General features: G+C 44.3%; 1 protein-coding gene across 1 annotated transcript in view; it reads right to left on the bottom strand.

The window, feature by feature from the left end:
- LOC137544078 (von Willebrand factor A domain-containing protein 5A-like) overlaps positions 1-12,423 on the bottom strand; it is a 28,338-nt gene extending 15,915 nt beyond the window's left edge. Inside the window, exons 1-5 of the mRNA XM_068265144.1 lie at positions 12,403-12,423; positions 6,886-6,965; positions 5,670-5,784; positions 4,319-4,477; positions 3,201-3,304 (exon numbers count right to left, since the gene is read on the bottom strand). Coding sequence (XP_068121245.1) covers positions 3,201-3,304; positions 4,319-4,477; positions 5,670-5,784; positions 6,886-6,965; positions 12,403-12,423 — 479 coding nt within the window. The remainder of the gene's footprint in view (positions 1-3,200; positions 3,305-4,318; positions 4,478-5,669; positions 5,785-6,885; positions 6,966-12,402) is intronic.
- Between the last annotated feature and the right edge of the window lie 27 nt (positions 12,424-12,450).

The raw sequence follows: 12,450 nt of genomic DNA, 5'->3' as shown, positions 1-12,450 counted from the left end.
CACCCCACATATTGTACCTGACAAAGGAACATGAAATAAGACAGACAACGGACTTGGTATGACAATATATATATATATATTGTCCAATAGGGAAAATTTTCCCGTTAGAGAGGGAGACAATAGATCGAGTGATATTATGAACGCTACAATAATGGCAAGTAGAGAAATTGCATCTGTATGAACCTTGGGTAGTTAACCAGCACGGTCGTGTGCCGGTGGTAAACAAACTGCGGGACAAAATGCTCCCCAATGTGGGGGCCTTTCTGCTAGCAAAACTGACTCCTTGTTTGAGAATCACATTGAGAGAGTGTCGTCAGCCTGCAATACTGGCAGGCATCTTTTGATAATTTGTATAACTTGTCTGTATTCTTGACTGTATGTGGTCACGAATACTGTGTCCATCTGATCGCGAACATGCCCCTCGAGAACCGGGGTGTAAAAGTTCATCCCTGGTTCTCATGAGTGCGTGTTTCCTCCCCCTCTGTATCATCCAATTGGGATACCCACGCTCCGCAAGACGAGAACCTACAGTGTCCCAACTCCACCCCAAGAACCGAAACATCAGAGCAATGCCTACGGATCCGTATGGACTCACCCACCGGGACAGCTCGGATAGTGTGAAGGGGATGGCAACTGTTCGCCCTCAGGGTGGAGTTGCCACTGCAGGGCTTACGGTACGTGCTAGAGACTACCGAGGGCAGGGCGGAATCGCCCCTAAGAGTGAGATCAAGGTAATTGACCTCTTGAGGTGACCATTGGAAAGTAAAGACAAGATTCAAATTGTTAATGTTAAGGAAGTCAAACTTCAGAGCCTCGTCGTGCGTGCCGTCCCAGACGACCAGAAGGTCGTCTATATATCTGCCATACCACACAATGTGACTCGAAAAAAATGTTTAGTATTTATTGCTGCGTATTTTTGTAACGTATCCAATCATAAGCATTTCATACTTTTGTATGTTTTTATTCTGATCACATTGTTTGGGTCATTGCCCAATCTTTTATGATACACTTTTCTGTGAAGGTGGACCTTTGAGCATGTGCTGTCGGGTGTGGTCCCACCCTTTTTAAGGATCACCCTTGCTCACTTGCACCTATGCTATGATTAAGGACATGCAACGTCCGAAACATGTCAGCATGTGGTGATGGTTTTAGCCCTTATGTGTTGATTCAATAAAGCCGTTTGATTCTACCGACATCGTGCGGAACTCGCTTTCTATCTCATGGTGAATACACACGGTTCGTTCCCGCATCGAATGCGCCACTCGATTCGATCATTTCCGAAAATTTCCGAGCGCATTGATGATTTTTAGGTCGATTGCCATGTAAAGTATGGCAATCGACCTAACCATCCATCGAAATGCGAATCGGACAAACGAAATTGACGGGAATCGAGTGCAGGAACGAACAGTGTGTATCCAGCATCAGCCTTGGGTGCTGGAGGACCTTGTCCTGGCTCGTACACATGCCCAACTGATGTAGCCTGGCTCACCAAAGAACCAAAAGATACACATATACCGCACCACTCAATAGTATAATGTTACAATCTTTATTCATTCAAATACATAACATTAAAAACCATATGCAAAGGAATAGGGCTCCAACAATAAAAGGTGACATTGTAGTGGACTAATCCACCAGCAACTCCAAGGTAATCCATGCCAAGCTCAAAATCAATGATTCAATTAAATGCTATATTATTGCTGCTTTTGTATTTGGAGACATGCATATATCACTTTATTGAATCATTGATTTGATTACCTTGGAGTTGCTGGTTGATTAGTCCACTTTGATCCTGTACAATAGGCGATAGATAGAGAGATAGATAGTGTTGGGCGAACACCTGGATGTTCAGGTTCGGGTCCGTTCTGCCGAACATGGGCCAGATGTTCGGCCCGAACCCCGAACTCAATGGAAGTCAATGGGACCCCCGAACATGCCGCTTTTGGGGGCCCTATGGGGTCGCAGGCATAAGGAGAGAGCATGCCCCGATCGCGCGGGGGGGGGGGGGGGGTCGGAAATTCCCCCCACCCCCTCCGCTAGCGCTCCCCCCTCTGCCTGCTTCCCCATAAAAAAAGTTTGCGGAAAGTTAATAGTACCTGGTGGCTGGCTGGCTGGCTGTGGTGAGATGAGTGAGGAGGAGTCCGACTAGGAGACGCGTTGAGGCCGGGCAGCGGGCGGTTCAGCGGTAGTACCCTTGTGGTACTTCCGCCCTTTCTCTGACCTCACGTCCTCTACGTGATGATGCATACGAGGGTACGCATGACGCGTACCCTCGTATGCAGAGGACGTGAGGTCAGAGAAAGGGCGGAAGTACCACAAGGTTACTACCGCTGAACCGCCCGCTGCCCGGCCTCAACGCGTCACTCTCCTAGTCACAGCCAGCCAGCAGGTACTAGTAACTTTCCGCAAACTTTTTTTTATGGGGAAGCAAGCAGAGGGGGGGAGCGCTAGCGGAGGGGGTGGGGGGGAATTTCTGACCCCCCCCGCGATCGGGGCATGCTCCCCCTTATGCCTGCGACCCCATAGGGGCCCTGTTCGGGGGGCATTGATTAGTTTGGGTTCGCCCGAACTACAAGGCCGGGCAGCGGAACTCGAACAGCACCCGAACAGGGTGATGTTCTGCAGAACCCGAACAGTGGAGAACACTGTTCGCCCAACACTGATAAAGAGAGATAGAGAGATAGATAGGAGTGAATAAGGCTTGTATCATACTATTATTCAGTTGAGTGGTGCAGTGTACGTGGATCTTCTGGTGTATAATTATGTCTGATCCTTTCTGCACACTCCAGATTTGTTAGTTACCAGGCAGGGGAGTGCGTAAACAATGGGATTGACGTCGCCGGGGTGGAGTAGATGTGCCCAGCAGATCGACCACAGGTTGTTGTCGGGGGTTGTGGGGTGCGGTGGACACCACAGTCAGCTGAGGCAGGCATCTGTACGAGACTTAGTATTTGTTATTCTTGATTAAGTATATCAAGCCAGAGAGTACCCCAGGGACCATCAGAAGTAACCCCTGGGGTATGTGTACCACATGTTGAGAACCTAGGCTCTAGAGAAGCATTGGTGCAAAAGTGTTGGGGGGGGGGGGGGGGATCTGCCACATACTGCAGTTTATGTAGTATCCATACATTACAGCTTCTTCAAAAGAGTCCCTCTGAGATATGAATAGTTCTGTCCGGTCCATGAAATCTCCAGCTTACCTCTCTGTACTGTCCATCTTCAGAGGAAACACCAGATCATTGGTAAGAAGCTCATTTTTGAACTTGTACTGAAGAGACACTTTGGCTTCTTGCTCCTCTTCCAGCTGCAAGAGAAAACATAGGAATGACTTTATGGTACAGGAACCCTCATGCTAATCATACGTTGCTAAGCTTCCATGATGTGTTCACACTGGGGCAGAATGAGCCAGATCAGCACAAAAACTGACCACTACAGATCAGCTTTACTGCTCCAGAGGTTTGCAGCAGTGTCTGCATGCCATAGAGTCATTCTGGCCCTCATTTTGAAATTTACAGTTTAGGTTAATTTTAACTTAGAGAAACGCCGACCAAGAATCGAACTTCATCCCAATCAGTAGCGGTTACCCCTTTTACATGAGTAATCTATTCCTTTTCACAAACCGACCATCAGGGGGCGCTATATGGCTGATATTGTGGTGAAACCCCTCCCACAAGAAACTGAGGAGTGTGGCACTCCCGGCAGTTTCCTGTCTGTGAATCTTGCTGCATTGTGGGAAATAGCTGTTTACAGCTGTTTCCAACTGCCAAAAACAAACATGCAGCAGCTACATCACCTGCCAACAGTAAAAATGTCACCATGTAATAAATGTCAGAATGTAAATCACGGATTTAAAAAGATTTTACAATGGTCAAACACTGACTAAATCATTTATACATAATTGTAAAAAATGAAGCACTTATTACAGTATTTTCACTGGAGTTCCTCTTCAAGTACAAGAACACATGCAGGCAGGTAAGGTTCATAAACCATTGCAACATATTTCAGTTGTGATAAAGTAGCCAGCCACAAACTTCTGATGGACAATATATGGTCTGCACTCCTGAAATGCCATCTAGAAGATATTACAAAGTTCAGAATCAGCCAGTAGGCAACCTTCTATCAGGCCTTCTCCACATTCTTCCCTTAGGATTGCTCCTGCATATGACAAGCTATCAAGAGCAATTGAGCTGTGCTGCCCCAGATCTACTCCTTGTTTGTGCAAGTTTGTAAACTGAGATGAGACTGCATCCCCTGATACACAATGCTGAGTAGTAGGACATCATTTTATAGAAAGGTCTGGTAATCAAAGAATACACACCTTTCCCTTTAGTTGGACGTAGATGATTGACCTCTGACCCTGGAAGATGGCCGTGGGCATCTGAGACACTAACTTCTCCTCCACCCCAGGAGGGAGGGTCCAGTTTAAGGAAATGTCACTCACAGTGGGTTGTAAGGCACATTTCAGAGCTTTCAGTACCTGGAGACAAATAAAAAAAAAAAAAAAAAAAAACAATATGAAAAACAGTCTCCTAAAATTTTCTAGCATGCTTGGCATTGAAACCATACGTTGCTTGCCTGATCTTTGACTGTACCGAGATAAGCATTTCAGGCAGATAACCCAATTCTGCTCACAAGACAGAAGGCCAGTATGGGTTATTGTTGGTCACTGGACAGACATGAGGGTTGGTGCTCTTGGGAGAGAAGGCCAGTATGGGTTATGGTTAGTCACTAGGGATGATCACAGATCTGCAATTTCTTCAGAGTTGGTGCAAATGTATGCAGTTTGAAAATGGACCAATCAATTTAAGCCTGGGTTTTAACTGATTGGTGCATTTTAAAACTGCATATGTTTAGATACACATTTGCATAATTTCCGAAGCATTTACATCGCATTGATCATCCCTATTGGTCACTGGACAGACAGGAGGATTGGTGCTCACATGACAGAAGGCCAATATGGGTTATGGTTGGCCATTGGACAGAGGGTGGTCAGAGCCTAGTTTCAGTTATGGTTACAAGGTTAGGCATCAAGGAGGGGGTAACACTGGTGGGGCTGACTGAAGCTACGTACACACATAAGACAATGATCGTTTGTTGGGAATGACAAACAAACTTTTAATTGACGAAAGAACGACCTAAGTAAAGTTAGTTTTTAAAGGCGTGTAACGATCTGATCGTTAGAACGAACGTTAAATCACGTAAAGCAACTATTGCGCATAAAAACGAAAATTTCCATGGAGAAATGGCAAAAGCCTAGTACGAACGACCGTTTTCCAACGATGTACTACTTTTGCAAACGATTAGTCGGGAAAAAATCCACCAAGCTAGATCGTTCGTTTTTAATGATCTAGCTCGTTCGTCGTTAGACTTAATGGTTGTTGGCTGCTTTTCTTTTTAACGATCGTCGTTTGACATGATCGGGGAACGTTAGTTTCAAACTACTATAGTTGCATGTGTGTACGCACCTTTAGACTGTTGCTGGAACCAGTGAAGCAATCCATGGAGGGAAATAAGCACCAAATTCATGGAAAATAAGTGTAAGGTGGATATGGTTAAAGACATTTTAGCATACTGCTGGACCAGGCTAGGACCTCAAAGACCCATATGAAAAAAAAAAAAAAAAAAAAATCTAAGCAATTCTTTCCACTCCATGTACCAGTCACATTTACCTTTGGCTGCAGACGATCTTTCCCAGAGATGAAGTCATAAGTGCCACTGGCCACTCGGGCAACGCCTTTAATGAGAGCCGTGGAGGCGCCTTCGCCAATCCCGAATGTGAAACACCTAAGATTACACCATACGGTAAAACCAGAACCACCAGTGTGGCGGCATTAAACATTCCAATATATTGTGAAGTCATTCTAGTCATGCATCTCCATGTAACAGAATTGTAGAGTTGGATATACAGTATATGGTGCAACATTGTGTGGTCGGTCAGCAATGTAAACTGGAGTGGGGCAGGGGCATTGCTAGCCCCAAAGTGGCACGTGCCCTGGATCTATTCTGAGGTGCCCCTGATGTCCCCCTGAGTCAGCTGTGGTGTCTCAATGGTTGGCATGCCGAAAGCTGTGGTGCATCAATTGTATGCGCGGTGATGAGTTGCTTCAATGTGGGCATACTGGGTGCTGTGGTGCCATACTGGGCACTGTGATGTCTTTATGGGGGCATGCAGGGAGTTGTGGTGCCTTAATGGAAGGCCCGTGGGAGCATCAGAGAGGGTCCACTAGAACAGAGTTCCCCAACCCTGTCCTCAAGGCCCACCAACAGTGCATATTTTGCAGGAAACTACAAAACCTGCACAGGTGGGGTAATTAGTATCTCAGCAGAACTGATTAACTACCTCTGGATTTCCACAAAACATGCACTGTTGGTGGGCCCTGAGGACAGGGGTGGGGAACACTGCACTAGAAGGTCAGGGAATGCCATCGGGGAACTGCCAGATAACCTGGCGACAGGCCAGCCCACCCAGCAAAAAGCCTGGTAGCTCCGCCTAGTTATGCGAAATGCTGCATCTTTGTTTTTATATTAATGGAGAGGGAAGCTTCAGCCAACATTTGGCTGGGCAGGCCCACTTTAGACCACTGTGAAGTTCATGTGCATTTGGCTCCACCCCTGACCACACCCGCATCTTGATGCATGGCCACATTCATTTTCTCACTAGAGTGCCCAAAAGTGCCCTGAATCTCTTAGGATCCTAGCAACGCCCCTGAGTGGGGGGGGGGGGGAATGGGAATAACTAGATGATAGCAGCCCCTGCAAGTGCGGCGGACCCAGAGCTTTGAGGGGCCCTAACTAACTTTCCTCTGATACAGGGGACTATACTTCACATCATGTGTTTTGTGGCTACACTTGTTATGGATGTGAAGAGCATCCAAGAGAAGTTACCTGTGAGCGGATGAATTCCGCCGGACTTCCTCTATCACCTCTTTTGTATTTCCCACCTCTCCATCCGTGAGGAGAAAGACCTGGAGGTGAAGATAGATATGAAATTGCACAGCATGCCCACCAGTAGTCAGTACAAGTGCTCTGTTACAGTCAGCCTTAAAGGGAACCTAAACTGAGACAAATAGAGGTTTCCTTTTAACCACTTAAAGGTTCAGGGACTATCCCAAAAAAATAAAAATCCCCATCCACTTACCTGGGGCTTCCTCCAGCCCGTGGCTGGCAGAAGGTGCCCTCTGCGCCGCTCCGCAGGCTCCCAGTGGTGCGCCCGATCTGGCCAGGCTTCGTGTGCGCTCCAAAACGCGCCTCACGGCGGTGCGCTGTCATCGGACATCCTCCTGAGCCTGCACAGTACAGCCCGGAGGACGTCCGCTGACGTCAGCGCATCGCCGTGAGGGCGCGTTTTGGAGCGCACAAGAAGCCCGGCCTGGCCAGATCGGGCGTGCCACCGGAAGCAGCGCCGAGGGCACCTCCTGCCTGCCACGGGCTGGAGGAACCCCAGGTAAGTGGATCGGGATTTTTATTTTTTGGGATAGTCCCTGAACCTTCCCTTTAAGGACCACAGTCTTTTCGACCCTTAAAGAGACACTGAAGCGAAAAAAAAAAATATGATATAGTGAATTGGTTGTGTACTATGAATAATTACTAGAAGATTAGCAGCAAAGAAAATATTCTCACACTTATTTTCAGGTATATAGTGTTTTTTCTAACATTGCATCATTCTATAATATGTGCAGATTACACAACACTCAGCATTCAAAATGAGTCTTTCAGAGCAGTCTGTGAAGTAATGACCTCTCTTCTAGCAGAGAAAAAGTAAATGGTCCAGGAACAGTTGAGATAATAAAAGTCAGATAACAGCCCTCTCCACGACTAACTTAGTCGGAGAGCTTAATGGCTTGTTTGCCTAGAGATAACTGGAGTTTCTCAACTCTTCCTGTACTGGAAACAATTACACTGATGTATCTGATCTTAATGTTTTATTTCTTAGCTGTGCTACACATACAAATAATATTTTTTTTTTCGCTTCAGTGTCTCTTTAAGGACCAGAGCCTTTTTTTTCCCATTCAGACCACTGCAGCTTTATCGGTTTATGGCTCGGTCATACAACCTACTATCTAAATGAATTTTACCTCCTTTTCTTCTCACTAATACAGCTTTCTTATGGTGCTATTTGATTGCTGCTGCAAGTTTTACTTTATTATATTCATCAAAAAAAATTTTTTGTCAAAAAGGTTTACTCCGTGATAAAATTGTCAAAGTAAAAATTTCTGTATACATTTGTCCAAATTTATTGTGCTACATATCTGATAAAAAACAAAAACGACAAACATTCAGTGTATATTTATTGGTTTGTGTAAAAGTTATAGCGTTTGCAAACTATGGTGCAAAAAGTGAATTTTCCCATTTTGAAGCATCTCTGACTTGTCTGAGCACCTGTCAGGTTACATGAGGTGCTAAAATTCCAGGATAGTATAAATACCCCCAAATGACCCCATTTTGGAAAGAAGTAGTTTCTATGTGTGGAGTAGCACTCACTGGTAAGCCACCCAATAAGGAATGGTAGGTGTGCTGGAGAAAGAACCCGGACACCACAGGATCCAATAGTATCAAATCGTAATAATCCGCACCACCTTCAAGCATGTATCTTCATTTATTGGTAGAAAAAGACAAACATAAAAAGAACTGCATGGCAAGACAGTCCGCTGTTTCGGGCTACCTGCCCATCTTCAAGTTGCCCAGTTCTGATTAAAACATACATCAACTGCACACATATATACAGATAACATCCAATCACAGAAGGTACACAAATTAGAGGACCTGATGGGGAACTGATCATTTGCATATGCTGACCACACCTACAAGGCCACAAGATAAGCTGATTGGCTGGAAGAAAATTTCAAATTCCCAGCACTACAAAAGTACAATAATGATTGTTATCAGTATCACCCATCACAATCACAAATGATCAATATGGATTCACATATCCATTAACGTATTGATACATGATCCCACAAGCACGAGCGGGGTGTCAAGAATAAGGATATAAATATAAATATAAATAATCCCACTACCAGGGGATAATAGGAAAGGTCTGCCACCCAATAGGAAAACCCAGGGGCGTGCATCAAACACAATATGTAAAAGCGCAATATGTAAAAAAGCGCAATATGTAAAAAAGCGCCCAGCCTATTAGCGTGCTAACGGCAAGGAGATGTCATAAAAACGTCACAAAAACGTCAAAAAAACCGCCAAACATCTAAAGAGCTTCTGTATGAGACGGAATCGCGTATCCAGGAAGAATTCCGTAATCAGGAGGAATTCCGTAAAAACAATGCTGCCAATTCCGTAACCAGGAGGAATTCCGTAACTGCATAGCAATATATTCCGTATAGGGCGAAATTACGTACCCAGGCGGAATCACCTAGCTACGCCGCCGCTATCTCCCGTATAAGACGGAACTCAATCCGTACAACATGGCGTTACAAAAGCAGAACCCGCGGCTAAAAGCTAAATGGCCAGGATACAACCTACAGATAATAAAAAGGGCGACATGTCACCTAGAGCATGAAAATCTATGGAAAAAAGCAGTCCATAATGAAAAGATTGTATATGTACACTGTCCTGCAAAAACCACTGGAGGCAGACTCATTTCCTCAACAGATTAGAGGATTTAGATAAAAATTTCCATAGATTTTCATGCTCTAGGTGACATGTCGCCCTTTTTATTATCTGTAGGTTGTATCCTGGCCATTTAGCTTTTAGCCGCGGGTTCTGCTTTTGTAACGCCATGTTGTACGGGATTGAGTTCCGTCTTATACGGGAGATAGCGGCGGCGTAGCTAGGTGATTCCGCCTGGGTACGTAATTTCGCCCTATACGGAATATATTGCTATGCAGTTTTCGGAATTCCTCCTGGTTACGGAATTGGCGGCATTGTTTTTACGGAATTCCTATTGATTTTACGGAATTCCTCCTGATTACGGAATTCCTCCTGGGTTACGGAATTGGCAGCATTGTTTTTACGGAATTCCTATTGTTTTTACGGAATTCCTCCTGATTACGGAATTCTTCCTGGATACGCGATTCCGTCTCATACAGAAGCTCTTTAGATGTTTGGCGTTTGACGTTTTTGTGACGTTTTTATGACATCTCCTTGCCGTTAGCACGCTAATAGGCTGGCGCTTTTTTACATATTGCGCTTTTTTACATATTGCGCTTTTACATATTGTGTTTGATGCACGCCCCTGGTTTTCCTATTGGGTGGCAGACCTTTCCTATTATCCCCTGGTAGTTGGATTATTTATATTTATATCTATTCTTATTCTTGACACCCGCTCGTGCTTGTGGGGATCGTGTATCCATACGTTAATGGATATGTGAATCCATATTGATCATTTGTGATTGTGATGGGTGATACTGATAACAATCATTATTGTACTTTTGTAGTGCTGGGAATTTGAAATTTTCTTCCAGCCAATCAGCTTATCTTGTGGCCTTGTAGGTGTGGTCAGCATATGCAAACGATCAGTTCCCCATCAGGTCCTCTAATTTGCATACCTTGTAGGTGTGGTTAGGATATGTAAATGATCAGTTCCCCATCAGGTCCTCTAATTTGTGTACCTTCTGTGATTGGATGTTATCTGTATATATGTGTGCAGTTGATGTATGTTTTAATCAGAACTGGGCAACTTGAAGATGGGCAGGTAGCCCGAAACAGCGGACTGTCTTGCCTTGCAGTTCTTTTTAATATGTTTGTCTTTTTCTACAATAAATGAAGATACATGCTTGAAGGTGGTGCGGATTATTACGATTTGATACCCATTTTGGAAGAAGACATCCCAAAGTATTCACTGAGAGGCATGGTGAGTTCATAGAAGATTTTATTTTTTGTCACAAGTTAAGAGGAAAATGACACTGAAAAATAAAAATCAATTTCCGCTAACTTGACAAAAAATAATTCTATGAACTTGTCATACACCTAACAGAATACATTGGGGAGTCTTCTTTCTAAAATGGGGTCACTTGTGGGGTTCCTATACTCAGGGCCGGATTTCTGGAAAGGCCGCAAAGGCCACGGCCTAGGGCGATAAAATCAGATAAGATAAGAAGGGCGGCATGACTTGGAGAGAGAAGAGGTCATATGTCAAAATTAATCACCTCTTCTGGTCCCGCAGCGCAGCCAGCCAGCGCCCTGCACTAATAGCTGAATTCCAGAGTTCCCCAATTCCAGCAAGTCTCTCTCTCAATCAACATCTGCTGTCACCTCATCTGATCAATTTAAAATGCTGTTTGCTTTACTTTCATTGCTAAACTGTCACCTGAGCTGTTACTACCTCTATGCTAGTCTGTATAGTTTGCTTTACTTTCATTGCTAAACTGTCACCTGAGCTGTTACTACCTCTATGCTAGTCTGTATGCTATACAGACTAGCATAGAGGTAGTAACAGCTCAGGTGACAGTTTAGCAATGAAAGTAAAGCAAACAGCATTTTTATTCCTCTCATAGATGGTAGGAACAGAAAATTAGTCCCGCAGCGCAGCCAGCCAGCGCCCTGCTCTGCACTAATAGCTGAATTCCAGAGTTCCCCAATTCCAGCAAGTCTCTCTCTCAATCAACATCTGCTGTCACCTCATCTGATGATCAATTCCTCTTATGATCATACAAGTTGATGTGAGAAATACAGGGATTTACATTACAAAGCAGATGGAACTAAGTTCCGCTGAGTTTTAATGCAGGCATTCAAAGACATCAGTGAACCCTGCTAATTTCTTCACTTTCTCCTTTACAGTTTTGACACTGACCCCAGCAGCTGTTAGTCTGTATAGTTTGGCATCCTTCTTTCCTGTAGCAGTAAAGCATTGTACCATTTTAGCCACAGCGAAAGCAGAGAGTTTTGAATGAGGATGATACCATTTATTGGCTTAAAAGAAAAAAGTAATCTTTCTGTGAATAAGCCTTAAGACTTTGTTCCCATATACTGTCAATATGTTAGAGCACACCACCATATGTACTTTCAACATTCAAAAGAGATACATAGCTTTTTCAGCAAATATAAATAAATGTCATACAGATGCTTTAAAGTGGAGCTGAACTCTTGCACATGACAGAAGGAAAACAGAGAAAAATCCACCCTTGTATGTTTTTAGAGAGCCTGTGTAATTCCCCCTCATCTGTGTCTAATCTGACGTAATTTGAACTCTCCTGTGTCCCCTGACTGCCACAACATCTAAGCTAATTTGAAAGCACAGGATGTTAACAATATGTCTGCTTCCATGAAAGCAGGAAGTAGACACTGCCGATTGATTGCAGGATTTGTATCAGCTGTAACAAAAATGTTTTTTTAAAGGTTATTATGTTATTGTGTATCTTTTGAAGCAGAGAGGAAGTTCTGAGTTCAAGTCCGCTCTAATTAAACCAAACATCCAAAGTGGGTATTGACAGGATGTTTGCTACTTACCTGTTCTCTGTTTCTCTCCATTGAGCTGTCCTGTCACCTGTTTGTGGC

This window comes from Hyperolius riggenbachi, chromosome 1 (assembly GCF_040937935.1).
Source record: "Hyperolius riggenbachi isolate aHypRig1 chromosome 1, aHypRig1.pri, whole genome shotgun sequence".
Classification (NCBI taxonomy): domain Eukaryota; kingdom Metazoa; phylum Chordata; class Amphibia; order Anura; family Hyperoliidae; genus Hyperolius; species Hyperolius riggenbachi.
This window is presented reverse-complemented; position numbering and strand designations above follow the sequence as displayed.